Here is a 24,759-nt window from a genome sequence, read left to right on the forward strand (position 1 = left end):
TAATGGGACGTATATCCTTAAGAAGAAAGTTTTAAGCAATATATGAGTTAGTACTTTACGAGGACTTACAGACACCTGTATACATATATTTCTGCAGGTTGATTTGTCTCATTACAATGCCCTCATTGGACCTTACTGCTACCAGAAGATGCACTGGATATTGGTGGTCAGACATATTTGTACATTTATATCTTTATAGCTACTATTTCTTTAGATCGTCGAACCAAAGAATGGAAAGGTTCTCTACATTGACCCAAAGAAGTATGAAGAAAGAGATCATAGACTAATACAAAGGATAAGAAAAAACTGGAAGTTAGTACAGTTAATATTTTGCACACATAGTTAGTTAAGTATGTATACACATTAATTTGCATATCAACAGGAACACATTCTTTGAACTCCCTGGCTATTTGCATATAATCCCTGGCTATTTGCATATAATTCTCTTGCAGCGCTTACAGCACCTATCAATATTGTGGTGGATATTGGCCAAAGAAGTATGTATGGGAAGTCGTTATGCCTCCACACAGTATACAGGAAGACAATTCGTCTTGTGGAGTTTATGTTATGAAGGTATGGCCTTAAGTATATTCTGCAACACAACATAAAGAATTTCTAAAATAGTTTGCTGAACAATATTTAAGACATTTACCAATGAACATCCATGCTGGAACAGTTCACGATTTAAGAATAGAGATGGCAAAAGAAATACTTAACAATTCAGGTAAACAAGCAGTTGTAAGGTACTTATGAGTGTTGTTAGCAATCTATTTGTTTGCAGAACCCATAGAAGAGCATTGCAGGACCTGCTCATTCACTGCTACTAAAGCACAGGATTGGGTAAGTGTTGTTTGCTCTTTGTTTCATTGACTATCAGCTGAATATATACGTAGATTGGCTGTGGAACATGTGAATCGTGGTACCACCTGAATTGTGTCAACAGGCACATTAGCATTAAGTTGAATCCAGAGGATATACCTATAGTTAACTTTATTGGACCATGCTGTTCTACTGGTGCAACCTATGTAATTGACTTTATGTAATCATGGTTAAATATTAATGTATGGCATATTATAATTTATAAAATTGTGTTTGGCCCCCAGCGAACATGCATGGTGTAGAGTTAGCACTGCTACTGCTTAGTGCAGAGTAGATATTATGATTATGTGATCCTATGTCAGAAAATCAGTCGATTTTTAGTAGTTTTATATACCGTTAAGTGGATGTGTAAACTTCAGTCTCACTTACGCTTGCGTTAACTAGTTGAAACGAATCTCTTGGACTGAACTCTGTGTTAGTGCATGGGTATTATGTTAGCTGTGCTGTTTGCTTTTGTTTGTAAAGCTTTACAGTGACCAGCTGCACTGAAGGTCTGACAGCACTATTATGTTATAAGTATGTAGTCTTAGTCCATGTCTAATTTATATGCATTAATTTATGACCTGGCTTGTTATAGCTAATAATAATTATATTGATTCATGGAATTGCAGCTTTCAATCGATTTTAATGATTTACCCGGTACTGCATGTTGTGCTATATATGCACGAAGTGCATGTAGCTATTTATACTAACTTACCATAGTTCTGCTTACACAATAATTCACATTAATTTCTACCCAGCATGCATTTGACCACTGGTATATGTCCAGTCACATAATAGAATAGCTAGATATTTATGGTGTGCTATATAAGTAATTTGCTATTTATCTATTATACTGGACAGGCAGACTGACATTCCCATCGCTACTCCATTAAGAACAATTAGTAATTATAGATTATAGAATTAATACTCAAATTGAGTTTGTACATTGCAAATAAATAAATAAGTAAATATTTTACTGGACAGGCAGAATGATGCCTGATTTGTTCAAGGGACTCGTGACTAGCTAGCCCAAAAGGTTGCTAGACTACTCAAGAAGTTCATCCGATTTAATCAACATATGCATGCTCCACATGATTTGAATGGTGAAGGCCAGATATATGATACATGCAGCACATAGCAGCTTATAGCATGGAGAAGAAACGTGCGCGAAGTACTATGAGGCAAACAAATAGCTAGCTAGCTAGCTACAAATAAGCGCGACAGCAGTGTGCTAGCTATGTAATTTCTACATAGTATATGCCAGTAGGTAGTACAGCCAAAACAAAGGTATATTTAATGAAACTGAACTGCAAAAGCTACGTATTTGTAAACCCAGTTGAATCTATGCAAGCAACGCTAAGCGCCTCAGAATTAAATTATATCGTCCCGTACGCGTACGGGGCCCTATACGCGTATGGGACAGGGAAAATGCCCATACGCGTACGGGATATCCCATTCGCGTATGGGTTGGGTAGTCACTAATTTGCGAACTGGACTGGACCAGTGGACCAATACTCCAGCGCACTCCACGGAGTCCAGTCCGCATTTTAGAAGCTTGTGACTAATTTGCGGACTAACCACAGCGCGACTGATATATCGCCTTAATACTTGGCTATTGATTTCTTAATAATTATTAACATTTAGGCAGGCTAACCTGTGAAGCCTGTAATTAGAAGTTTCTCCTTACATTGCTGGGGAAGGCCGAAACACGGAGAAATTACGATGCATGATGCCTAATTTTGTTACTATGGATAGCAGCTGCAGCTAGCTAGGCGAGAATGTCCTTAACAGCTCATCCTATCATACTGAACCAAGCAGAGGAATTAACGTGGGAAGCAGCCTACGACATTCTTACAGCGCAAGATGAAAAATATGTGGAATCGACCGTACCACCAGTGAACCCTGCTCTGGGGAAGTGTTCTTGTATCGTGCTTTAGACACAAAGAGAAGAAGTGAGTTAGCGGTACACTGATTGCGTGACTGTTATATTAGAGTATATCGATCCACCCAGCGCTTAAGTCATATAAATTGAGTTAGCTAACTATAGCGAAGGGCCTGGTATTCCTGTGCTCTCATTTGCCAGCCTGCCTTAGCTGAATGCTCAACTGAATATGTGACTGGGCCTGCGAAAATAGGGCATGTGGGCACATGATTTTTGCCTACTTTTTCAAGCTTACATCACTCATAACTTTTGGTAATATTACGCTATTGCAATGCAATTTTCAGTTTCTAGTGACCATTCAATTGGCTTTATGATACAAGTTACATAATTCAAATATTCTGTTGCAATCTTGAGATATGACCTGTAGAGTGATAAGGTGTAGTTTGTGCCCACATGCCCTGTTTTCGCAGGCCCGGTCACATATAGTAACTTATTAAATGTCTATTAGGGTGACTGTACTATTAGAGTATGATCAAGTCTGCTGATTTATCAGGCGTTAATCACGTGGGGGAAGGGTAAACTGTTGATTGTGTTAAAGAATTGGTTGAAGACTTGAAAATTGGAATATGCAATTTAATGAATGTGTCACTGAAGATAAGTTGGTCATTGTAAATTACTGCTATGTTATTTATAGAAGATTGGAGATGCGATCAGCACAGATGGAGACAGTATGGTCACAAAGACATACCATTGAAAAACTCTAAAGTTAAAAAATACTATTTTTCATCCACAACAGCAACTGGTGCCAGGACCAATTTCAAGAAAACAGTAGTTTACTTACCAGATAACTTGGACAGGTATCTAATACAATATACAGGAGATGACACTGATGTGGAAGATTATCCTCATGGAAATGCTATTGATTCTGCCACAAGAAACTACATCCGCACTTGTCCTTCTGTTCTCCAGGAAATTAAATCAAGCAGTCAAGCAGAGTGCCCGTCATCATTTTACAAGAAAAAAATATCAACATCAAAATATCATTCCACCCTTAATCCTGTTTTAAATCCACGCAATGTTAAACAAGTAGCTAACCATAAATCAATTGAGCGACAAAAATTTAGAGTTTCTCATGATGAGCTGTACAACATTCATGAGATGGCGTATGATCTTTCAGGATTTGTGGGCAAGATTATTACCTATCCTGATTTAATAATTGTCTGTGGTAACCCCAAGATGTTTGATGAAGTAGAGAGCTTAATGCATACAGACTTTTCATCTCCACAATTACTCTCGTATGACACAACCTTTGAACTAGGTGATATCTATGCGTCTGTCCTGGTAATGCGCCACACACTCTTTCGAGGTGCCCCAGTCATTCCAGTTTGCTTTCTTTTGCATGAACGTAAGCTGAAATCCGCTCACGAGGAATTAATGAAATATGTAGCAACCAAATGCCCAATTCTAGCAAATCCAAAAAGCAAGAGAAAAATTCCAATTTTCACTGATGAAGAAAGTGTTCTCTGCTCTTCAATTGATAAGTGGCTTCCAGGTGTGGTTCGTCTGCGTTGCTGGAATCATACATTTGCTGCTGTTAGGCATTGGCTGAGGGAACACAAAACTCCATCTGTAGAGAAACCTGTATACAAAGAAGATGTTAGATGCCTACTTCAGACTACCAGTTTAAGTGACTATGAAACTGGCTTGGAAGAAGTCAAGGTAATTAACATGATAAATAATTGCTTCTATCGACCTATCCATGTATATACTTACTTTTATAGGTGCGGTGGAGTCAGCCATTTCTTGACTACTACATGGAATTTATTCACCCAGATGTTATCACATGTGCTGGACGATGGATTGTTGAACCTCTTGGGGTTTACAACAGATACAGTGGGATAACTACAAATCAAAGTGAAGGGTTCAACACTGTTATTAAACGTCTCACAAAGTGGAAAGAAGCTCCAGTTGATACCATTTTACTCTGCTTTTACCAGCTCCAGAATTTCTATTACAATGAAATTCAAAGAGGCTTTTGTCAGACTGGAGAATATGTTCTGTGTCCAGATTTTATCTGCTTTGCACAGCCACCAGAGAGTGTTCAATTGACAAACTGTATTCTACCTGAGGATATAGTAGCAAGGGCTCAATCTCAAGAATCAGATATTCATCAAGAAACACCAAGTGTTACACCCAGTGCTTGTAATTCTAGAGTTGGTGCAGTTAGTCAATTACCCCGAGCAAAGCTTGTGATTGCTGAGAACAGAATATCCCATGACCCAAAATTAGAAGTATTTGTTATGAAAAACAGTCAAGAAAAGCCTAATGCTGTCACATTGTTCCCTAAACAATCTTGTACTTGTCCATCTACAAGTGAATGTTATCACATACTTGCAGCTAAGCTAAGCCTCAACCTACCCTGTTCAAACAGTCCTACAACAATCAATCTGTCACAACTGAGAAAGAATACACGTTCTAGGAAAGGAAAGAAGTTAGGCCGGAAGAAACCTAACCTAGAAGACTGCACAATTGTCCCAGCGCCAGATTCTCTGTACAGTGCACAGGCTGCCTCTAAGGACACACAAAATCCGACTTCCATTGACACTGATGAGCCTGATGGTCCTGATAATCCAATCAAAGAAAACAGGACTGAGTTTAAGACATGCAGTGAAGTATGCAGTCCATTGGCTGAGAATGAAATGGAAGATTCATCTGCATGCACGGATATCAATTCACTTAATGAAAGTAAGTCTTTTGATTTATGCACGTATCGTATCCTTTCTTCCACAGTTCCTGATGTAGAAATGCTGAGACTATGGGATGATTTGTCAGCCAAATATCGAACAAATTACAGAGAGGACACGTCCCATGAATACATTGAGGTAAACCTGATTATACATTATATATTATAGTATGCATGCATTTCATCATGTAGCGAGATACAGGAGAAATTTTAATCCACATTAACATGGCAGTATTTATATGGCTTCAGTATAGAAAATTCAACAATATGCGAGAGTTACGACAGGATGGAGACTATGTTATAGCCACTTCTGAAGACCGAAGGAATTTTGATAATTTCAGGGATACAGCATTTTATTGAAAGTCTCCACTAATTGCCACCCCATTACTTTTGAAATACATGAAGCAAGAAGGGATTCCCATCAGAATGATTAGGGAGTTTGGCAATGTGTATGTCACATCTATGCCATTGGAAAGCCGTTACTTTGATCATTTGTGCAAATTGGCTAGAAAAGAAATGAACAAGTCGACAGCAGAAGGTTAGAAGCTTACTGTGTATACAGTAGGATAGGAACCTATATAGCCCAATGTTCTTCATGGTGAAGCTGAAGTTTCTAAAATCATGAAGGACATGGTTCCTGACTGACTTACGTAGAACATGGCTCAGTATTTAATTTTAACCGCATTATGTTTTTGAAACCCATAATCAAAATAAGTTTCATAGCTAGGTTTAAGTGAATGAGCTTAAATAAATTACTCAAGGAGGTTACTAATAATAATTATTATGCCAAGAGTTTTCTTAGTGATATTAGAAATCCCATTGATTATCAAAGATCAAAGCGTACTATGCATGCCATGTTCTAAATGTAGTTATTAATGCTTCTGTGTGTATATAAGTGTGAGAAAATAAATGGAGATTGTTTAAAGGTAGTTCTAAGTTTACTACATGGTCCTTAATTATTTGCATTGCAGAATCTGGTGCTGTGAAAGCTGAAGAAAACACAGATGCAAGTACATCTTCTAAAAGTAAGTGACAGTCTGTAGTGTATTAATCAATAAATCTATAGTTATGATATGGGTTGCAATTGTAGCACATAATCATCATTGTGATGATGCATATTGTTTTTACACTGTATAATGATTTTGGTATAAACTTCTTTATGTCATATGATAACAATGCATTAAATATTGTTTGAGGTGCTTTGTGATAATTACACATGTTTTAAATTATCAATACAGGAAATAAACCGAGGAGACAGAGATGCAAGTCATGCAATGGTTGTCTGGCCAAAGACTGTGGAAAATGCATAGAATGTAGGGATAAAGTCAAGTTCGGAGGTCCTGGGAAATTGAAGCAGTGCTGTATTAACAGAAAGTGCATTAAGATATTAAAAGAAACTATTTCATCAGGTACTTAGGCACAGTATGTGCATTTCAATTTAAATAAAGTACACGTGCTATAAAATATATTATTATACACGCATGTGTGTAATATATAATTATAGGACATACAAAAAGAAAATAGAACTGCGTGCTATTCCATATCATATAGATGTAACTGAAGACATCCCTTCACCTAAAAGATGCAAGTGTGAGATCACTGGTGATGATCTTCAATCAGAAGGTTCATATTGTACTATATATATATAAGTATTAATTGCTACTCAGCGAATTGTAATATGCACCAACAACATTAACTTCAAGTTTCAATTTACTGTTCTGGAAAATAAATATCTGTCCAGAACCAGTCTAATAGTAACTACAGTACATAATATTACTTTAGTAACAAATAGCTACATGACTATCTATTACACGTCTATAATCCTACAAGTGAATGTGTTACAATATAATACTCTCAATAGCACCTTTTATTATTTTGAAAGCGATTAGCTAATAGAATTGTAATAGTATTACACATGTTTGTCAACAAAAGTTTGTGATTAGCTAAAATAGTGTGAGTGTTTCTATTGGAAGTACATATCCTATTGGAAGTACATGTCCAATTCTACAACTAGTGTACCATAGTGATCAATGCTAGCAACAATACGGTCACTTAACAATAGTTGCATTGCTTGCATTAATGGGAATGAAACAGTGCTCAGCTTTGCCTTGTACTATTGTACTCCTTCCTGTTTACAATATTTGCACTATATATACCTATTATGCATTGTGCCCTGCATATAACCATTAGTTTTTCTAGGTAATAAAGTCGCTGAAACATTTTCTGTGGATGCTAGCAGTGGTGGATGTCAAGACAAGAATCAGTATTCAGTAAGCACTGACATCAATGATCTGTATTTTAGTTTATTTGTCTCTTGTAATGGTGAAAAGACTGGAAACAGCAGTTAGGAAATACATGTGTGACTCCAGAGTAAACTATCTAGTCATGTATATACCTTTTCATGTTTTCAAGCATTACATGTATAAATCCCCTTGAAGTCATGAAACTGGCAAAACTTTTTGTTATCTGTAATATAATACTGTATAATGAAAGAAGCTATGAAAGTTACTTGTGTGTGTGCTCACAGATACGCCTTTACAAAATTTGGAATTCAAAATCTTGCTATAAGTTTGCTGCAATCATTGGGAAATATAAGATACATGAAAGCAGTTTCCATACGTTGAAGGGAGTTCAGTATCTGAATGATGAAGTAAGTGGAGTACAGCTACGTTTATCTATCTGGTTATTTGTTTGCTGTTACCTTCATATATGTTTATAGATTGTTAATGGATTCTTAAGTGTCCTAGCAGAAACTAGGAACAAAACAAGGCATGACACATTTGTCATATCGTCCCAACTCACAACAGCCATCATTGACAGAACAGATCGAGTCCCAAGAAATCTTTTCCGCAAAGTAATAAATTTCATGATCATCATGTGTAATGAAATCTAGTGATTGCAGGTTAAATTTGCCTCTCAAAGCTTACTTATTGGAATGTACAATCAAGTTGTACACTTCGAACACTGGATATTTGTGGTAAACAAAGCAGTCATTTGAGACAAGACCTGCGAAACAGGGCATATGAGCACACAAAATTTGACAAATTTTTCAAACTTTCATGACTCATAACTTTTTATGCCATTGTGCTACATATAGTCATGCAAGTTCACAGATAATTAAGCATTTAATAGACTACATGATACGTAAATGTTACAGAATACAAATGGTGTGTTTCGGTACTGTCCTGATGTGGAGTTTGTGCCCACATGCATGCCCTGTTTTCGCAGATTTATATTATAGCTAGGATATACATGATTTGTTATGTAGGCAATTGATATACCAAATAAGATGTTTTACTTTCTGGATCCTTTGAAACATTCTGATTTAGCAAGTAATGCACTTGCTAGCTTTAGGTGAGAAGTGGTGTTACCATAGCTTATTGCCACTGGCTTTTATTACAAATGTTTGTGTATGTATAACCTGCAGAGATTATTTTGTTTTGCGCCAAGAAAAGGGGAATTGATGATAGCTTGCTCCTTGATGATTACAAGATAATTCAGATCAAGTCCAGGATACAATATGATGATTATAATTGTGGAGTTCTTTCACTGAAGGTATACATGCTACACATACTGCAAAGAAACAGTGCTTACCTGACGCAGTCATGGTATAAGTGATATATAGTATTTTGTGGTAAACAAAGCAGGCATCAAAGCCAAGAGCAAGCCACATTCCTGTATGATATTACCCAGGTAACAAGTGAGTTAAACCCTAAGCGGCACCTTTGAACGTCCATGCCAAAGTGGTCAATATAGGCATAACGCATGTAGTAATACATTGATAGGAAGTGAACAAGTAAAGTTCCTAGTTGCTACTTAATGTATAAGTAAACAACATTTATAACTTGATAAAAGTCAAAACAATGAAAGATTTATATTTAGGTTTGGTCATTTGCAAAGCATGAGGGCCACAGGCCTTCATGATAGAGGTACCTTTCCATCATCCTATTATATATACAAAGCATAAAACTTTAGCACTTGGCGCGCTGCGCGCGCCAAGTGCTAAAGTTTTATGCTTTGTAGTTGCTTTGTAGTTGCCTTTGCAGTTTTAGGAAATTGGATTTCACCAAATCCAATTTCCATTTAACTGTAAGCTTCACCATTTACCATGACTGGTTTTCTAAGCTTTAGAGGTCACCCAGTGTTAATTGATCTATATTAACTGAAGCCATTAATCATTACACAGGATTCTCTAAAACATAATGATATTCCTCCACCCAAGAAACAAATTGAAGACATCTTGTAATTCTTTGTCAGGCTTCCCTTGTAGCTAGCTATATGTGACCGGCTCTGTGAAAATGGGCCATATAGCCTCTCTGAATTCCCAACTTTGACTAACCATAACATTTCCTGCTTTCAATGTATTCTTCCCACAACGCAGTGGTGTGTTAGGACTACACCATGGCCACATTTCACGGTGGCACCATTTCAGTTATGGGTTTCCAAATTCGTGCTATTGATAAGGCTACATGGACCATTTTCTCAGATAAGGGGTCACATATATGCTACTCAGCATAACAACTTTATGCACAAGGTGGGGAGTCACCTTGCATGCATAGAATCTAATCCATAAATCATACATGGCATGAAATACTCCACTATTACTTTACTGCAATGATGCCTTGCTACAATAATTAAGTTGTAGATTATCAGGTGAAGTAAGTTGTTACAATTTATGACCTGATCGATACCATTTAAGGCAACTGTTGACCTGTTGCAAATAACTGTAATCACATTATACAGTGAAACTTACACACTGGCACCTTGAATTGAACTTTCCCTGATTCCAATTTACAATACAAGTGTAGCTATGTGGTATAAAACAGTGTTTGGCCATTTGTAAATCATCAGGTACGGCTACACTCTAGTATTAGTGTGGTTTAAGTACTCACAGTTTGCAGTTTGCCCACACCTCTACCACTGCCTGAGTACCCCAGACTGACGACAGACTAGTATTTGTGTTGCTTAAGTACTCACAGTTTAGCCATACACTAACCACTGACCGAGTTCCCCACGTTGGCAAGAGACCAGCATAGCTAAAGTATAGAGTATACTTGATGGATGTATTATAGACTGCGTACCATATACATAAGCACTGCCAGCAACAAGCATACCTTCTTCTCCGTATAGCAGTGACCACTTCAAAGTGATTTCTTTTTCATAATAAATATTCATAGAGTTGCGACTCACATCCTATGGAATTGTGTGGTCAATATTACCAGGAAACACATCCAGCCCAAAATCACCAACCAATAACAGAAAGATTTACACACATAGTAGTAGCACGTACATTTGTAGAATGCCCACTTGCACTCTTTCAGTTTTCATGCAGCCCCACTCTCAGCTAAATTTATTATGTACGCGTTGTACAGTCTGAGTGCATTGGGGGCTGACATTGGAGATGCTGTATGCATTAACGTCTTGTGGTGGTAGCTAACAATTGTTCTTTTAACGAACAAACCCCAGCATTGAAATCTGTATTCCTACCTAGAATAGTGCTTAAATGTGTGTGTGCTCTGCTGATTATGCTCTTGTAAAGTGAATGACACTGTAATAGAGAAGTCAACTCTCCTAATAGAACATAGATTTTTAACTTGTGACTCCACTCTTTGAGCTGTTCCACCATGTTGATGTGTACTACAGCATGTACCCAATTGAGGCCACAACATTCCCACTAGCTACAATCAAAAAATAAATGTTTAAGGTGACAATGTAATTATCTTTTGATTTTAAACACGCAAAAGTGCTTTTGTTGCCTCACATATTGTTTCTCCTTATGCACATTTGTTCATCATTTGCCTTCAAATAGCTTGCTAAATGTGTAATGAGCGGAGGGTCAGTGATCAAGGTTGCCACACTGTACAGACTGCGTATAGTACTAAGACATGCTTATTGGAAGATTGAATCTGTGTCAGAGGCATGTAGCTAGACCTATACATCAAGCATGAATATTAGATTGATATACTAGAAATAAATTTCACTCTAATAGAGCATTCAAGACAAACCAAATGATGACACTCCATGAACAAGTAATATAGCTGTAGTACACGGTCAACACAGCTTGAACAGTGATAATGGATAATGGTAATTACCAGACTGCCTGCACTCCACATTTGGAGTGGCCTAATTTAGTAATCACATATTCCATATTAGTCGATAAAGTTACCTGCACTGTAACCTGCATGGTTTGCATGAACCAGTGGTGTGTGCAGTGCATTACTCTGCAGCTGCTATATTAACATACGTACTAAGGCCTTGCTGTATATATGCATAGACAGAGACATGATTTTCCAGCCTTTTAAAGTTTATATCTTTCCGACACATTATGAACTAAAAATTTGGCAGCATCAAAGTTTCTAGTAGCAACATGCACATAGTATTCAAATGGACAAGTACAGTCGATAGTCTTATCCATAGGATTTTATGCACCTAACATGTCCTATATTTGAATGCACTGGAGCTGCCACTATATATATATATATATATATATACCACCACAAGGCTTGCGTTCCTCTCTATAGAATAATCAAGATAGAAAATTATACTATAGTTTTCAGTACTAGTACTGCTTGCTGTAATTCATTCACTTCTGTCATACCATAAATGATGCGTTGGTTACTGATGGCAGCGGAGTTACCACATAATCACAAATGTTTGGAGCAAGTATTTCCATGGATCAACAAATTTCAGTATTTTCGAGATATTATTTTCAACAGGAAAATGTAAATGCTGTTTTTAGCGTTCTCTTTTCTCATCACACCATCATAAAGTACAAAACAAAAGGAATAAAAAATATCACGGGCCCCTGTCAAGGCCTTTATTGATGTTTAAATTTAATAAACTTGTATGCTAAAAATCTGAATCATCTGAGAAGAAAATCATCTGAGAAGAAGTACCCCTCCTATCAAATGTTGTTTATAGAATGATCATTTCATGTACAGATTATTATCTATTTTGCTATGTGTGTTGCCAGGAGACGGTGAAGAGTGCAGCTTGTACTGTATACTGGTTATGATACTTTTCCTAGTCATCGGTACCAACTGAGCTTAGAAGTAGCTAGGACAACATTCTGGTGAATTGCACAGTAAGATACTGTACATTTGTTTGTTTGTTTACCAGTAGTGAATTATTGTTATCCGCCTGTAGATGTTAATTCATGACAATATACTTTACTTGTTAGCAGCAGCATGCGGAATCCATTTCATCAGTATAACCAGCAAACCTAGCTAACCAAGCAAGCATAGCAACCAACTAACTTGGTTAGCAAGCATAGCTAACCAGCAAACCTTTCAAAGATCAAGATACTCTAATAGAACAGTCAATGAAATCAAAATCCTCTAATAAAACAGTCACCACACAGATTATTTTGGGATGATTACAAAATCTATCTGATAATCAGTTTTGTGAGGTTAATTTTCAACTCAGTACACACATTTTGAAATTTCAAGAATTGTAAATTAACAACCATGTCAACATTTTGGACCGTGACTGGTCACTGCACTCCATGGCCAGATGTGTCTGCACCTCTGGAAATCCCCTTTCAAAAATCCTACATCCGCCCCTGGGTTGTTGCCTTCTTTACTTTACAATAATCAAATTTGTTATGACACCCCATTTTGTGGCCATCATGGCCTTTGTCCGTGGCTTCTCCGGGGTACACCCAAGACACTAATCATCCTAGATATGCAAGTGTAGATGTATGCAACCACAACAAGGCGAGTAAATACCTCTTCGCTTGCAGGCATGATGAAGCAGTTTCATTGTTATTGTGCTGCATTGCATACAATCAAAAATGAATGATATACATAAAAGGTGGATAAAATCTATGCTATTGTTGTTGCAGCTAACACCAGCCTGCAGATTATACACAGAGAATAGCATATACCAGGTACCCATCACCACAGTTGGGTTGGTAGACTACCATCTAATACTTAGCTGCAGCACTTACAGTACAAGGCAGCAGATATTTCCACTCATCATTTTCTGATGGTCAATGCATGTCTTTAATTAGTGTCATGTTTGTTTACTGTATAACGTATTGTTAATTATCTTTTTGCAACTGATAATTAATAGTAAGAATAGTTTTACGGCATGCATTGTACATTGCACTGTTTTAAGTAATCCTGACCCAACCACTCCAGTCCACTTACTATGTGGTAGGAAGATAGTTTGTGTACCGTACCACATGACCCCACAGTATAATCAGTGTTATCCTGACTTTACATGGGTGTACCTGTAACCTTCTTTCCATTGGTTATTGGTGTGTTAATTAGTAAAATGTGTTGATACACTTGTATATTTTTGCTATCTAGTATAGTGACAGGACAGAGATGTCATTGAGTCATTGAAGCCAGTCATCTTTCAATGATAATCTACTTTTGTATTGTCATCTGATCATACAACTGACAATACACTTTAGTCGAACAAGAAGGCAAGCACTACAGATCACATACACACACGCATGCACACGCCAACCCTCTCTCCCCTCCTGCACATACACACACTCCTCCACCCACCCACCCACACACACATACACACACACACACACACACACACACACACACACACACACACACACATTACACATACTTACGGAGTTTACATACATGACTAGTACAAGCCATGCTTTACCTAATCATTTTGCGCTGCTTACATTAAGCTGTGTTCGTTTTATAGTCTTGGATGGACCTATCAAGCATCCAGGCTGTGTTGCAGATTATGACTATAAATTATTATTGTAACTTTCTATTGCATGGTATGCATATATACATTATTTTGTATTACTACATTTTTTTATTTTACATCATCATTGAAATAATGAATATGTACGAAATCAAATAGTTACTGATGTCTGTGATCCTTTGTGCTATCTATATTGTAACTTAATAATATATCACAGTGATAGCACATGTTCAATAGATAAAATAAATCAAATAAAGTAAAAACATTAACAAGTTTAATGATATTTGTGTTATTAGCTGCATTGTCAAATCAATAAAACACAAAAGTCCATCACGGAAATTGGCTTTATTGCCATTCACTAAACTATGAAATATAGTTTCAAAGCTTGGCCACTGTTCCTTAAATCTCTCCATCCTAATACTCTTCAAATCCTCCCTTTGTTCCAGGGGATCTTGTCCGAAGTTACTGAATACAGTCAATCAGCCTCCGTTTTCTTCATACAGTCTGCCAGCTTCATCAGCCTCTGGGACAAGGTGGTGGTCTATGGACTTTGTTTGGTTATTTTCCATCATCAAAATGTTTGGAATCCCTCTCCCTGTACAAAAGAAATGATGACAACTCATGTGATGTAGTTACATATAGCAATGTGCAAAGGTGTTGTGCGCATAATGCATGGCTAGTCATTTACCTGTGATCCTATGCTCGTTCCAGCCAGCCACAAATGTTTCTGTCCCTACTTGGCTAACTTGGATGCCGTACCAGGACATGCAAAATTTGACACCACCATCTTCCATGTTGATTTCTTGATTTTCTACCATTTCTATTAATACACTCTTAATAGGATAGTTTATCCTTGTGTTTATCTCAACCCACATCCTTTCCACCACATGGTTCTGTTATTATGAAAATGAACACATCATCAATGCTAACAAACAGTTATGAAATCAGAGTTTACAGTAATACACTGACAGTGTTCAGCCAACTTGTATCATTTCTCCAAAATTAAAAATGTAGGATGCCAGGATGGTATAACTATTTCCCTGTGATTGTAATCTTATAATGGCTACATAACTTAGGTGTTTGAATGGATGTTTTTAAGTCTATTTATTCTACTATCATGTGCAGTGAAGGTTAAGGTAATATTGAAATCACACCATGAAACCTCACTTGGGTTGAAGTAGTTTGCAAATAGGGTGACGCATGAGGATTCCTTCTGTGTTCTGTCAGATATTCCTGCATATACAGCATAAGATACCATTCTTTCCCCTGGTCTACACGGAGTTGATCCCACATTCCATACTGGCATATGGTCTGTCTGGATAATAATAAATTCACACTTGAACATGTTATTTCATGTGTATGTATATCGTGAGTTGGTAGTATGTACATTAGTATTTAGCTATGTCTAATAATTATAATACCTGTACACTGTCTCGTATACAATGTAGTTGTTTTTAATGGGCATTGTACTAAATGCAACAATTTTCCTGCTGAATCCGTCCACTGCACATACATGAGTTATTCCAAACATAACATTTTTTTCATTCTGGTCAATGTGCAATTTTTGACCAAAATAATCTGCCCTGTATATGCCAGGGTTTGTGAGCCGAGCAACTGATCCTCTTCTGGCTTGGGAATATTCAGGTGAGACGATCCTTAAAGAGTCACCTACTCTCCTCTCTCCGACTTTGATACCTTTGGATGCCAACACTCCAGTCAGTGTCCGACGTCCGTACACGGTGCCCACCTGGTATTACACACAATTGGTACTGAAATGTCAAAATGCTACATGTATTCAAGTATTTTATTATTGCTCTGTTTAAAATTTTATATTCATATATATTCATCACAGTGGCCCTAGCCGTCCATATACAATAGGCACGTTATCTGTACACCCTACACTTTGTGTATTAGTTATCTGTACACCCTACACTTTGTGTATTAGCTAATAGCCCAGTACCTAGTCTAGTCATAGTAAAGAGTTATGATTTTTATTTGATTCTATTTAATGTTTTCTTCTGCCAAGGTTGGACACTGGATGTCAAAATGGGCATGATAGAAATATCCAACATACACATTACCCTATCTGACAAAATCAGTGTTATGGCCAGTAAAATTGTTTTTGATGGACTTTTTTTGTGTGATTGAACTACAGTGTGCTACTCAAAATGATTAATAAAACAATAATTTCTTGTAATTATCCTATATCATTAATTATCCTATATCATTAAGATGTACGCCAGCATGTGAATTCTTGATTTATATGACTGGTATTGTCAGATAGGGTCACATGTTACCGCTGATCATGACCTCGCTGACAGTTGTAGTCACAACTTCATCCAGTTCAGTTGAAGTGAGCCTGCTGGTTTTATGTATGTTTCTTTCATGACAAAATCTGCAGAACAAATAACCAACTTTACAGTGTTATAAGCTGTAATTATAAACCAAGTACTAAAGATAATAGAAAAATGCGGTTAAAATTACGTCATAAATAAATAATGAAATAATTAAATAATGTTTGAGGAAACTACAAAGCCTAGCGCTTTGCACTAACCAGGAATATAATCCATGTTGAACGGCAACTCAGCTGTATAATAATTACGCCATTTTGTGCTGGTAAGGTGACCATACGACATTCTATGTAACGCCCATTATGGACCACGCTCGTTTAATTAAGGAAGGCCAGTTTAAGGTTAGCTACACTGTTGGTGTGGTCTTGTTTTCAATAAGTAGAATCTAAGAATGGTGGAAATTGGCTTCTACTTTCTTGGGATAGTGCAAGTACAAACCTGTCAGTAAAAAATCGATATACTGTAATAGAGTAGTCAGTGAATTACTCTAATACTTTTGCTCCAGCTGCAATTACATGGGTTATCCCTTTGGTACATGTACTTGGTTTATGTGACGTGGTAATAATAATAATAATAATAAAAATAACAGGTTTGTTTTTTTATTTTTTTGCATTACACGTAATACATTATGTTTAGGTATACAATGTGGTAAGCCACATAGCTCTATAGGTCACTACCAGATAAGCTTCGGCTGTCCGTGACAAGTACAGGTCATTTCTTTCTAAGTAACCATTAATTCATGAATTTATGTACAATGAGTTGAAATGATATATTTTAGTATAGCTACCTTTTCTAGAGCCACGAAAAGCCTTAAACCCAGCACATCCCATCAGTAGGGCGGCTGACTGTTCAGTAACAATAAATAAATAATTAAAGAATTTCATGTTATATTCAAAACAACGGAATGTAGCTCCGTGGGTAAATTAGTAGTAGTTTCTGAGTCTGACCCCCAATTCCAAAACCCTCCCACCCTCTCTCTTAGTACGTATGCACCAGTTGTATTGCTTGAGGTCACTCGGACCTTGCTGTTTTCATGTTTAGCTGATCTAGCTATATCTGTTGTGATTTTATACTTAGCTTATTTCCCAATCTGACAAAATTGTTTGTGTATGAATGATTTATGACTATATACTGGGCCGAGACAGCATAGCTGATAATTGACCCAGGTAATTACAAACAAAAGAAAACATGTATGAAGTCTGTGCAAAGTTGTTTGTGCTGACCATTTTGTAACTATGTACGAAAGATAGCAGCTAGCTACTCGGTCTTGTGTCTATGCCCCTGTTGACCTAGTTGTATTTATTTCTGTCTTAATAGTGGGACTTTCATCATCTGATCTTCATTAGACTAGCTACCACTTAAAATGATTAATAAAAATAAATTCCTTGTAATGGCTATCTCAGTACTGGTTGCTATCCAGTGTGCTGCCGCGGCCACACGCGAGTCATAGTGACTCAGACTACCCCTAGCTAGGTGTGTCATCAATAGCTACGTGCCAGTATGTACTGGTTTAATTGTACCTCAGATCATGCCTGTACCAGTGCTCGCCATAGTAGAACATGCAGTGGCTAAGTAGCTACATACCTGTCCAAAGAGGCCACGGTCAGCCCTCTCTTGCCAGGAAACTTGTACTGCAAGTGCAGACTAAGTCTTTTGTGCGTCCATCGTTCTTTTTCGATCTTCTCCCTGATGAATTCTTCATGCTCATACAATAAATCCTTCCCTGACATCCTTAATCAGAGGGGTATTAATATAAAAGCTCTGTACATGAGTTTATATGTATATCTACGTATTTGTATATCTACGTATATCCCCGTATATCTGCTTAGCTCTATATATGTAGCATTCACCATTCACTGCAGTCAGTCAACTGTATCACTGAATGCAACCCAATAGCTGCAAATTTCTTTATGTAATCGTCAATAGCACACTAAATATTGAAATATTTTGGTATCTGTTCACTAGCATCAGAGTGGAACCCTTTCTTTTTTTAAATTCTGTATCTCCCATTGTCATATTGTACTGGTAACTGCCTTATAACATATAGCTACTATACTCCAGTTACTACTTGAGATTTGTATACTGTAGACACATGCATTGCACATCGCATATTATTGTTAAGCGTACTATCTGTAACTGTATAGCCAATGCCATCCAGTTTAAAATACTCTGGTGCCAAAACCAAACGATACATAACACACATTGAATACATGCATTATGCAAAAAAATTAAATAAATAAATAACTGGCTAATAGCTATAATATATAGTATAATCTCTGGTATGTCTAGTTATAGCTATTTAATTGTTACATATATTTACGATCTGTCATGTACCACAGAGCCTTGAATTCCACATGTGTCTTGACCACTGATTCCAATTTGGGCCTACTGTATAAGTCTGATTTGCGACAAACATCTCCTTCATGTGAGCTGTGACTCCTGGCATGATTCCTAAATGGTAATGTAAATGTGCACAAACAGGGTCAATTATCATCATTAGGTCGTATACAGGTATTCATATATTCAATAATAAAAAAAGGCAGGTGTTTCATGTACAATTTATATATTTAATGCTAGTTTAATGCTACGAACGCTTGTATGGCAAGTGATGATCTTGAATGTGCTAGCTATGTAGCATTGAATTGCCCAAATGTTAAACTAGTAAACTTTTGGTTTCCAGCTACAGGTCCAACAAACTATCATGTAGCCACATTGTGCAGTGTCCTGATGCAGTTGTAAACACATAATATTGCATATGTTTTCCATATGATATCTGTAATCAGAAGACCTTTGTACACCCATAGACCAGAGTTTGTGATTTATGAGACCTTTCTCAGCCCATGTGGCATAAAACCTGAAACAATTGCTAATCAGGTGGTGGGAACAATTTTGTATCTGCCTGTATTGTCGATTTTTTTAATTAAAAAAGTTTCCATTGCAATTGTGTTCCCATTGTCTGATTGACTTTTATAACACAAAACAAAAAAAACAGAGGTTGGGATTTATGAGGCATCCTGGATACCAGCTCAATGCTACCCAAGGATTATCGCTTTTACTGTTAATTTTTCTGTAGCCATGGGCATACCATGCCAGCTAGCATGATAAGCTGGAAGTTCACGTGCTGTATCGGCCCATGTGTTATCTTGACACTTGTCTTAGTCAATGTATGATTATTTGTACACAGTATGGTCAGTTTGTCAGATCTCTCTCAGCCCATGTGCAGTGTAATACCCTGTAACTGCTAATCAAGTGGGAACACCTTTGCCTGTATCGTCAAAAAAAATTTTAATAATAAAAAAAAATGGGTCATCCATTGCAAAGGGTCATAAAAGACAATCAGACAATTGTCAACTTTTTTAAATAAAAAGTATCCATTGTAATTGTGTGCCCATTGTCTACTTGTCTTTTATAACACAAAGCAAAAAACCAGAGGTTGGGATTTATGAGGCATCCTGGATACCAGCTCAATGCTACCCAAGGATTATCGCTTTTACTGTTAATTTTTCTGTAGCCATGTGCATACCATGCCAGCTAGCATGATAAGCTGGATGCATGTGCTGTATTGGTCCACTCGAGATCTGATAACGCTTCCACTGATCTGGCAAAACAGAACTTTGTACACACCTTGTTTTAAAGGACATAAAAAATAAATTCCCTTCTTGGAGAGGTTTCACTGTATATCCTATTGCGTAACATTAATGTCCTCCAGCTGAACACAACTTATCTACACTTATTGGTTTGATAAATCCAATCATTTTATTTCTAATTTATATGTAAGTTTTTTTCATGTTTCTAGTATTTTGTCTTTGTGTCCACTATACTTCGGCTAATCATAATCCTATAATGTGTACCAAACACTTAACTTGTATACTAGACAACTGTAATACGATTCAAACATAACCCATGGTAGATATAATGCAAATATTACCTTATTAGTTTCTTTTACATATAACTATCCTTTAGTCCAGCTAATGTAGCTTCCTTTAGCTATACTGTCTCAAATTCCATAGTTTTCTTTCCAGGTTACAAAGAAATTTTGCCGCTATTTTTCAAAATTCTGTATCACTTGCAATTGTACTGGCTTGATTTGTTCACCGTACTTCGGATTCTAACGTAATTGGAAGTATAGCGCTGTTATGAATCATTACAAGAGGATATAAGCGCCCACCTCCTGCGCTTATATGCTTCTGGCTGTTATCACGTGGGTTATCACGTGGGTTATCACGTAATGTATTATTTTTTTACCTAGCATGCGCACGGGCATGCTATTCCCAATCGAAAAAATATATAAAATTACTGGTGGATAGCTATAAAGCCTGCATAAAGGCTGTTGTCAGATAACAACAAAGGTGATAGCAATGTCTATTGTAGTCGAAGTCTGGTTTTGGTTTCTAAAGTGGCTGCCTTCCATGGTATAAATAGAGAGGACTCGAGCTGTGAACAGAGTATCAGTCAAGTCTTCAAATCCTGTCTACGATGGCAATACGTGCGGAGCACTCTGACAAGGTGACACTGGAGAGGGGAGACCAGCATGCAGATGTCGCTCTGCGTCAGATCACAGTCGAGAACCTTCGTCGCTTATTCCAGGTGCAAAACTAGCTAGCTACGTAGGTAGCAACTGCTTAGCAACTGCTTTAATAGTTATAGTTTTTTTTGTTTTTTTAAATTTATATATAGCTATAGTTAATATATTTAATTACTAGCTAGTTTTGTGTTGTTGAAGTTGCTATGAAATCTATTCTTTCTTTCACAGGTCGATCCTGCATCGGTGTATTTGAAAGACAGCGTCGATCAGACAATGTATTTCCCCCGTGATAACGGGACTTTCAATTTAATCGAAGAGAAAGTGCTGCCCTTTTCCACATTAGTGGTGGAAGGCAGGAATGTGGGGCATGGGAACAGACAGTTGCAGAACACAGGCACCTCGGCCCCTTCAGGATTGAATGTTGCTGCGGGTACCAGTCAATCCACCTCATACCACTATACTCCAGCCTCCACTCCTAGTCACAGTACTAATTTGTTTAGTACAAATAGGCCTTTGGCAAGGCGTGTATCTGCTCCTGCTTCACTTACTTTGAAGCTAGTACAGGCCAAGATGACAAGGAGGGGCAGGAAGGTGAAGTTCCAGGATATGGCACAGACTTTCATAGAATTGGTGGACTCGACAGCCAACCCTGATTTTATCAGGTCTATAGCCAGACAAATATGGACAGAAGATTTTCTGCTAGTGACCCCGGATGGGTTAAAAGTTGAAAATTGCCCTGGGACCCAAGGTATTATTTATTGTTCCATTCTTTCATCGTTAGCTATAATGAAATTTATGCCATTACAGGATTTCCTTTTTGGAGAGCTCCAAAGTGTAAGGTGTATGCTGTAAAGGAGGAAGATTTTCAGAGCCTGGCAAACACGGATAGCGACAGCGATGGTGATGAAAGGGACGTAGCCCCTCGAGCTCCAGCTAAAAGGATGAAGCTCTTTCAAAATGAGTTCAAAACAAAAATGTCAGAAATGAAAAGAGATATAAAGCAGCTTATTGAGAATACTGTCCCCAGTCCTGTAAGGGATGAGTTGAGGGGTTTACTACAATGCTGTATTTGTCAGGCTGTACCCATACAGCCACCTGTTTTCATGTCAACTTGTTGCCATTCGATTATAGGATGCCAACCATGTGTCCAGCAATTGACATCTACTCAAGGAGCAAGCTGCCCTCTGTGCAGAGATAGAGATTTCGAAGCCATCAGATTGAATGGCATGGATGGACTTATATCGGCAGCCAGAAGGTACATTCCCATCGACAACCAGAGTAGTTCATCTGAAAACTAAACTCTATATGCTGTTGTTATTTATCTGTTAGTTATCTATCATTTACCATCTATCATTGTCATTATATATATCATTATCACTGTATCATCATTTCATGCCATTATCCTATCTTGTAATCAAACATCTATATTGTCATTGTATCTATCATTATCACTGTATACCACAGTATTTATCTCTTTGTCTATAGTTGTATATGTATACTTAAAGAAATAACAAAAATATTACAACTTTATCAATATCTATAATAGTTAATTCATTAGAGTGTACATCTTGATGTGAGCATAGTGTCTTTGAGTGATCCCTTGCATGTCTGATGATACAAAACTTCATTAGGGCTTATCAACCATGCAGTGTTCTCACCTAAACCTGAAAAACACCCAACTAGAATCAATCTTTGTTGTGATATTAGTAAGTAGAACCAAAAGGAAATTTCGTTGCACCAAAAAGAAATAATACTGACTGATTAGTGTATGTTTAAACTTTAATAAAACGTTACATGATAAGTATACCTTTATGAGTTTAATCAAAATGTGAAATAAATCATGTGCATGAATTGTACTATACATAATAATAACTAGTCAAAAGGTTGAATGTACCTAATCGAATGGTACTACCGAGTCACTTAAATTTGTCAAGGCAGCGCATGTGGTGATGACATCATCAATGGTGCAGGAGTCTGAACTCTTGAGTAAAGATATTGGAAGTTGATATTTTGTATCTCTGCTTTGACAACCCTATTACTTGTTCTACATGAATGCACACATGTGATATTTAACGAGACCAGTCTATTTCACATCTGCTAAGATATTTCTTCCCTCTTGTAAACGGTGGTGTTTTTACCTCAGCACAACGAAACCCAACACTATCTTGGATAGCAAATCCCCTGTCTGCAAGAACAAGATCTCCTGGCATCAAATCATCCAGTGTGCCACAATGTTCAGTAATGTATTTATCCAACACTCTTCCTCCCCATGCTTTTGAAACATATGTGGCATCTACAGCAGATGCTAACTTACGACCGATACTATAAGCTCAACATACAAGATTAGAGAGTAAATTTGTCAATAATAGTGGACAATAATACATATTTTGTTAAAATTACAGTAAGCATGGTTGTACATGACAATTTTTATTGAACTGTACTTAAAGTGTTGTATCTGTATCCCTTTCCATTGTGATGGTCCTTAACACATTGTTTGACTAGTGTGCTGCATGCTCTCAGTGGAAAAAAAATAGCAGAGTCTAACTTGCCCCAGCTTTGTGCTTGTATTGGCTGAACAAACTCTCGACTGCTGACCCTGAGAGATGCAAGGGTGACATAGGATATGTCTCTCTGAACTACTGGCACAGAGCGCCGAAGCTGTAGACATCAATCCGGAGGAGATCTCATGCTAAATAAATAAAATTGTTAATAATTTAAATAGGTTAAACATTAATTTTTAAATTTACAATACCATCCAAAGAGCATACAACATAACACAAAAATGTCTCTGTAGAAGCTTCATAATACCAGATCAAAGAATGACATATGGAAGTTTGAAATTCTTATATAACTCTGACACAATTGCATAAGTTCTATTACAAACATTCTTAAAAGAAACAATACTGTTATGCTGTGGTATATGAAAATCGCTGCATGGCTCTACCACACATAGTTCTATTTCATAAAGAGAGCTCAGATTCATAGCTGATTTGGATCCAGCTATTTGCATGTTTGAAATTTTGCTTTCGTCAACTATGTTATGTTACTTAACTACATAACGGAATAATCAACAACTATAGGTTTTTATAGGATAAATTTCCTTCATTGTCTGAACAGTTCTGACAAAAAAATTGAGGCTTTTCAACAATGGCACCATGATATACCAGAACAAACAAGTATTAATAGTGTGTCAGCAATTAGGACATGCTTATTTTTTTGGTCCTTTTCACTTCAAACATTTTTAAGCTTTGTTGGCCACATATGATCTCAGTTTGGAAATAATAGCATTAGTCATCTTGGAGGATTTAGCAAAATCGTACTTTTTAAGTATGTATTTTTAAAATTTATATCTCTGGTCAGTAATCATGCTTCAACACAAAAAGTGACGTGTGTCATGAAGAAACACCATTGTATAAACTGACCAAATTTAATGCGATTTGATGCAGTGCTTCTGCCACACACAATGCACCTTTTTGTGCTTGATAATAAACCTTTTGTGTTTAATAATAAGCCACACCCCCAATAAATTTTATGACTGTGGGAATCATTACCATGACATAAGCAAACATAATTTTAATAATTTAAAATAAATAGCTTAACATGTAAGCATGTATGCAATGAAACGACTGAGCACAGAAAACAGCTTAGAACTTGACCAAGGCTACACCCCCAGGCAATTATTCGGTGATAAATGGACATCATATTGGTGTAATGG

The 24,759-nt window shown here is 37.0% G+C and overlaps 4 protein-coding genes across 4 annotated transcripts; 3 read left to right on the forward strand and 1 right to left on the reverse strand.

Moving 5' to 3' along the window:
* Positions 1 to 6: 6 nt before the first annotated feature.
* Positions 7 to 1,099, forward strand: LOC136245187 (uncharacterized). Its single transcript, XM_066036690.1, has 7 exons — positions 7 to 46; positions 98 to 166; positions 215 to 312; positions 453 to 573; positions 625 to 724; positions 782 to 840; positions 894 to 1,099. Exons 2-7 carry the CDS (start codon positions 149 to 151, stop codon positions 1,041 to 1,043), a joined length of 546 nt encoding a protein of 181 aa, XP_065892762.1. The 5' UTR covers positions 7 to 46; positions 98 to 148; the 3' UTR covers positions 1,044 to 1,099.
* A 4,813-nt stretch (positions 1,100 to 5,912) lies between these two features.
* Positions 5,913 to 11,511, forward strand: LOC136248092 (uncharacterized). The gene is made up of 12 exons (XM_066039906.1): positions 5,913 to 6,024; positions 6,458 to 6,511; positions 6,725 to 6,895; positions 7,038 to 7,109; positions 7,686 to 7,756; positions 8,014 to 8,136; positions 8,206 to 8,340; positions 8,389 to 8,463; positions 8,755 to 8,818; positions 8,914 to 9,041; positions 11,296 to 11,403; positions 11,476 to 11,511. The coding sequence occupies exons 1-12, from the start codon at positions 5,913 to 5,915 to the stop codon at positions 11,509 to 11,511; spliced, it is 1,149 nt and encodes a 382-aa protein (XP_065895978.1).
* Positions 11,512 to 14,279: 2,768 nt separating this feature from the next.
* On the reverse strand, positions 14,280 to 18,249 carry LOC136248093 (uncharacterized). Its single transcript, XM_066039907.1, has 6 exons — positions 18,104 to 18,249; positions 16,479 to 16,563; positions 15,590 to 15,915; positions 15,336 to 15,483; positions 14,857 to 15,061; positions 14,280 to 14,763 (listed from the first exon to the last, which is right to left on the reverse strand). The coding sequence occupies exons 1-6, from the start codon at positions 18,247 to 18,249 to the stop codon at positions 14,648 to 14,650; spliced, it is 1,026 nt and encodes a 341-aa protein (XP_065895979.1). The 3' UTR covers positions 14,280 to 14,647.
* A 554-nt stretch (positions 18,250 to 18,803) lies between these two features.
* Positions 18,804 to 22,517, forward strand: LOC136245196 (uncharacterized). Its single transcript, XM_066036697.1, has 3 exons — positions 18,804 to 18,977; positions 21,273 to 21,792; positions 21,852 to 22,517. The coding sequence occupies exons 1-3, from the start codon at positions 18,975 to 18,977 to the stop codon at positions 22,340 to 22,342; spliced, it is 1,014 nt and encodes a 337-aa protein (XP_065892769.1). The 5' UTR covers positions 18,804 to 18,974; the 3' UTR covers positions 22,343 to 22,517.
* The last annotated feature ends 2,242 nt before the right edge of the window (positions 22,518 to 24,759 follow it).

This window comes from Dysidea avara, chromosome 2 (genome assembly GCF_963678975.1).
Source record: "Dysidea avara chromosome 2, odDysAvar1.4, whole genome shotgun sequence".
Taxonomy (NCBI): Eukaryota; Metazoa; Porifera; class Demospongiae; order Dictyoceratida; family Dysideidae; genus Dysidea; species Dysidea avara.

Coding starts and splice junctions, on each gene's coding strand:
- LOC136248092 (XM_066039906.1), top strand. CDS start 5,913: ATGATTAGGGAGTTTGGCAATGTGTATGTCACATCTATGCCATTGGAA. Junction 6,512..6,724: donor TGCAAGTACATCTTCTAAAA/GTAAGTGACAGT, acceptor TTATCAATACAG/GAAATAAACCGAGGAGACAG. Junction 8,464..8,754: donor TCGAACACTGGATATTTGTG/GTAAACAAAGCA, acceptor TTTGTTATGTAG/GCAATTGATATACCAAATAA.
- LOC136245187 (XM_066036690.1), top strand. Junction 725..781: donor AGAAATACTTAACAATTCAG/GTAAACAAGCAG, acceptor ATTTGTTTGCAG/AACCCATAGAAGAGCATTGC. Junction 841..893: donor CTACTAAAGCACAGGATTGG/GTAAGTGTTGTT, acceptor ATATATACGTAG/ATTGGCTGTGGAACATGTGA.
- LOC136248093 (XM_066039907.1), bottom strand. CDS start 18,249: ATGTCAGGGAAGGATTTATTGTATGAGCATGAAGAATTCATCAGGGAG. Junction 15,916..16,478: donor TGACTACAACTGTCAGCGAG/GTCATGATCAGC, acceptor GTGTAATACCAG/GTGGGCACCGTGTACGGACG. Junction 15,484..15,589: donor GTATACGAGACAGTGTACAG/GTATTATAATTA, acceptor ATTATTATCCAG/ACAGACCATATGCCAGTATG.
- LOC136245196 (XM_066036697.1), top strand. Junction 21,793..21,851: donor AAATTGCCCTGGGACCCAAG/GTATTATTTATT, acceptor ATGCCATTACAG/GATTTCCTTTTTGGAGAGCT.